At 65.1% G+C, this 4249-nt stretch overlaps 1 protein-coding gene across 1 annotated transcript; it reads left to right on the plus strand.

The window, feature by feature from the left end:
- Nucleotides 1-458: 458 nt before the first annotated feature.
- On the plus strand, nt 459-3877 carry FEV (FEV transcription factor, ETS family member; the record flags this gene model as incomplete). Its single annotated transcript, XM_080688761.1, has 3 exons — nt 459-510; nt 1218-1292; nt 3327-3877. 3 exons carry the CDS (start codon nt 459-461, stop codon nt 3875-3877), a joined length of 678 nt encoding a protein of 225 aa, XP_080544887.1.
- Nucleotides 3878-4249: the final 372 nt, after the last annotated feature.

The raw sequence follows: 4249 nt of genomic DNA on the forward strand, positions 1-4249 counted from the left end.
ATCCCAGCCGAGCGTGCGTGCGGCGAGGGGCCCATCCCCCCGCGCGTCTCCCGGGCTGCGGGCGCGGGGGGCTGCCGGGTGCGCCTGGCTTTGGCACGGCGCGTTGGAGACTTTATTGCGATGGGAAGATAAGAGGGGCGGGGGCGGGGTCCGGGGGGCCGAGGCGGCCGCACTTTAATTAAAACGGAAATTGCGGCCCCTGCCCGAGCGGGGGGCCGGAGGGTTCTAGGCGGCCTGGTGGCTGGGAGCGTCGCTTCAGGTCTCCCCCCCAGACCCCCCCCCCCACCTGCCACACCCGGGCTGCCCCCTCCCGCCAGGCCCTGCCGGACCCGGTGCCGTCTTCTCCTTCCTGTCACCCGTGGTCGTCTCGGGCGGGGATCACGGCCCTGAAGCGCAAAGCCTGACGCGCCCCCCTTCCCCGTCCCCCCCATCTCCCACCGCCCAGTCCCCCGGCGGCGATGAGACAGAGCGGCGCCTCCCAGCCCCTGATGATCAACATGTACCTGCCAGGTACCGGGGACCAGCCGGGGGCTGGAGGTGCCGGACCCTGGGCGGGAAGTCTGAGTTAGGGCATGGGGACCGGGGCTCGAGGGTCCAAAGGAAGGGGATGCCGCCCGGACACTCGGGTTGTGGGGGCGGGGACTGACGACAATTCAGGACCGCAGGGGAACCTTAAAGGCAGATTGGGAGCCCTGGGGTTCCAGGGGGGTCTAGAGGATTCGAAGTGAGCCGGTTGGGAGGTGAGGCGAGGCTCAGGGGCTCAAAGGAGCCAAGCAGGGGAAGCTGAGGTCTTCGGGTGGTGGAGGACTTTGCTGGAGCCCTGCGAGGAGGCTGCGGCCCGCGGGGCGTCGCCCCGGTGCCCCCTGGGCTCCCCACCTTCAAGCTCGGGCGCACACACCCGCCGGGCCCTCCAAGCGCCTTCTTCTCGGCGAGGGGCTCCGCGCGCTCAAGCTCTGCTGGCTCAATCCCCGCTCGGCTTTATAAGGCTCCAGCCGCCCCTTCGGAAAGCGGATTTCCTTTTTCCTGGACGCGTTTCCTGACTTGGGCGCTACGGAGGGGCTCCGCGCTGCACGCACTGGGCCCGGCTCTCAGGGGAGGAGCTGGGTGGCCCGGGCCCCAGAACACTGCAGCCCCCTGAAGGCTGGGCCCCCGGCCCCCTCGGTCAAGCCCCCAACTTCCGCCTGGGTCCAGCTGACTGTTTTCTTCTGGTGCCACAGATCCCGTCGGAGACGGTCTTTTCAAGGAAGGGAAGAGCCCAAGTTGGGGGCCTCTGAGCCCCGCGGTACAAAAAGGTGAGCTGGCCAGTGCACTGGGCAGGTGGAGGTGAGGGCCACGGATGGGGGCCCTGCACGGACAGAACAGGAGCAGTGATGCCCCCGATTGATCCAGGGTGGGATGATGTGCTCTCTGCAGGGTCTTGGCCTGACTGTAGGGAGGCCTTGGGGGAGCCATTCATTTGGATTTGGGCTCTTGCATTATTCAAGTTCCAGGGCTGGATTTGCAATTCAGAGGGACATCCTAGCTCCCAGACCTTTCCTGCGGCATATGGTCTTCCAGGCTTTGGGGTGGAGGCTGAGGTGCCTGGCAGCCTTTCCTTGCAGCTGGGGGAGCACAAGGCCGAAGCAGCGCCTGGCAAGGGGACCCAGGCCAAGCCAAGGCTAATCCTTGGCCTCGTTCCTTGCTGTACCTAAGGTGGCTCAGGGTGGGGCCTCTCTGTCCGCCCAGAGCACTGGGCTCCCTGGCTTGCTCCCCAGGCGGGCAGTAGGTGCTCCTGGGTCACTAAATTACCCTGTTGGCGGCCTCTCCAGGCAAATTCTCCACTTAGCCCCCATCCTGGTCAGTAACCTGGATCTCTCCAAGTTACAGAAGCCCTCCCAAAGGAGGCTGCCACCTGCATTTTCCCCAGAAGGAAGAGAACAAGACGCCCAGCAGGGACAGGTTTCCAAGCCGCTGAAGTCAGTCTATGGGCGGTGCCAGGTGCACGCTTTAACCCGAACTTTCTTTTACTTCTGACCCTAAAGTCCATTGTTGACCACCTGGAGCCCCATGCAGCTTTCCCCTGGGCTGGCGTGGAGGGACTGAGGTCGAGACTGTGGGAGAAGGAAGCCTCTGGGCTCCCAGAGAGTGGCTGAAAAAGAAGGTGGTGTCCACCAGATTCGATTCAAAGCAGTAATCACACAATTTTGAGGAAAGTCCATTCTATTCCACGAGTGGAGATGCATCAGGACTTTTTTCACCACATAAGGTTCCAAGGCAGAGGAGCGGGATCTGGGGGGCCTCCACACCCTCACTGTCTGCCTATCAGGGGGGACCTTCTGGCCACCTCCAGCAACCCCACCCCAAGACTACTAGCCAAGAGCTGGAGGGGCCCCCAGGAGAGCAAGGCCACTTTTCAGCCTTCTCTCCCCTCCTCAGAGCTACCCATCAGGCCCCAGGGAGCTGCGGCCCCTTCCCAGGCAGGGAGTCCCGCTTGTTCCGAAAAAGGAGGCCAAATACATAAAGCAGCGGCAACCTCTTCCTGAAGGAGGCTAGCGCGGACCTATGAGAGCCTGCCCCTCTCAGGCACACAGGGCCTCTGCCCTCACTCCGGCCTGAAATGTGTGTGTGGGGGAGAGCACAAGTGTGTGAGAGAGACTGACCCACCTGCCGACCCTCTGCCACTTTGGGGATGGTCTGATACGTCTGCCTTTGAGTGGTGAGTGCTGGCTGTGCCTTGTGTAGTAGCGACTGGTCTCATCCTGTTCCACACTGCTGCTCCAGTCCCTTCTGGGTCTCTGGACCTGGTCTAACTGGGTCCCTTCTGGGTCTCTGGACCTGGTCTAACTGGGTCCCTTCTGGGTCTCTGGACCTGGTCTAACTGGGTCCCTTCTGGGTCTCTGGATGCGGTCTAACTGGGTCCCTTCTGGGTCTCTGGACCTGGTCTAACTGGGTCCCTTCTGGGTCTCTGGACGTGGTCTAACTGGGATGGGGCAGCCCAACCACCCGCACAGAGCTCTCTTGTGCATTGCTGCAGGCTCTGCCCTGAGTAAGGGGAGCTGTCCGGAGAAGGGCATGCTACCTGGCCTTAGCTCACCTTGGAAGCTAAGGCCCCTGATTCAAGCCTGCCTCCCCAAGGAGAAGATGCCCCCTCCAACTCCACAAACCCATATGCACCAGGGGTAAGTCCTCCAAGGCGGGTACGAAGCTTCTGTGTGCAAAGCACCGCGAGGGCGAGAGAACACTGATGGCCAGCCCCTCCCTGGCCGGCTGGACGCTGGACGTGGCCTTTCGTCCCCCAGTCCCAGCCTTCCCCATCTGGCCGGGAGCTGACGCCCGCTTCCCCACAGGCAGCGGGCAGATCCAGCTGTGGCAGTTCCTGCTGGAGCTGCTGGCCGACCGCGCCAACGCCGGCTGCATCGCGTGGGAGGGCGGCCACGGCGAGTTCAAGCTCACCGACCCCGACGAGGTGGCGCGGCGCTGGGGCGAGCGCAAGAGCAAGCCCAACATGAACTACGACAAGCTGAGCCGCGCGCTGCGCTACTACTACGACAAGAACATCATGAGCAAGGTGCACGGCAAGCGCTACGCCTACCGCTTCGACTTCCAGGGCCTGGCGCAGGCCTGCCAGCCGCCGCCCGCGCACGCCGCCGCCCAGGACGGCGCGCTCTACAAGCTGCCGGCCGGCCTCGCCCCGCTGCCCTTCCCCGGCCTCTCCAAACTCAACCTCATGGCCGCCTCGGCCGGCGTGGCGCCCGCCGGCTTCTCCTACTGGCCGGGCCCGAGCCCCGCGGCCGCCGCCGCCGCCGCCGCGCTCTACCCCAGCCCGGGCCTGCAGCCCCCGCCCGGGGCCTTCGGCGCCGTGGCCGCCGCCTCGCACCTGGGGGGCCATTACCACTAGGCGGCCCAGAGCCCCGCCCGCCCGGAGAGGGGGCCGGAGCCACGCCCTGCAACCCAGATTTTACTTACTCCACCCGCTGCCCACCCTCCCGCAGAGGGGCGCGCGGGGAGGGGAGGGGAGGGGGCCTCCGGGACCTGCCTAAGACGCTGCGCTCCCGCCTCGCCCCCAGCCTCCCGGGAGGGCGACTCGCCACCCCTCGACGCTTCCTCGTCTGGGTCTCCAGATCCTAGAAAGCCCGGGCCTCCTCCTTTTCCACCTCCAAACTTTCTCTCTTGTTTTCTCTCCCCCACATGCCGCCCCAGATCCCGGGACTGGAGGGCTTTCACACCCGGCGGCACCCGAGCAGGTTTGGTGAAGGCCGCCATCCCCAAG

The sequence above is a fragment of the Muscardinus avellanarius genome (genome assembly GCF_963383645.1).
Source record: "Muscardinus avellanarius genome assembly, chromosome: 2".
NCBI lineage: Eukaryota > Metazoa > Chordata > Mammalia > Rodentia > Gliridae > Muscardinus > Muscardinus avellanarius.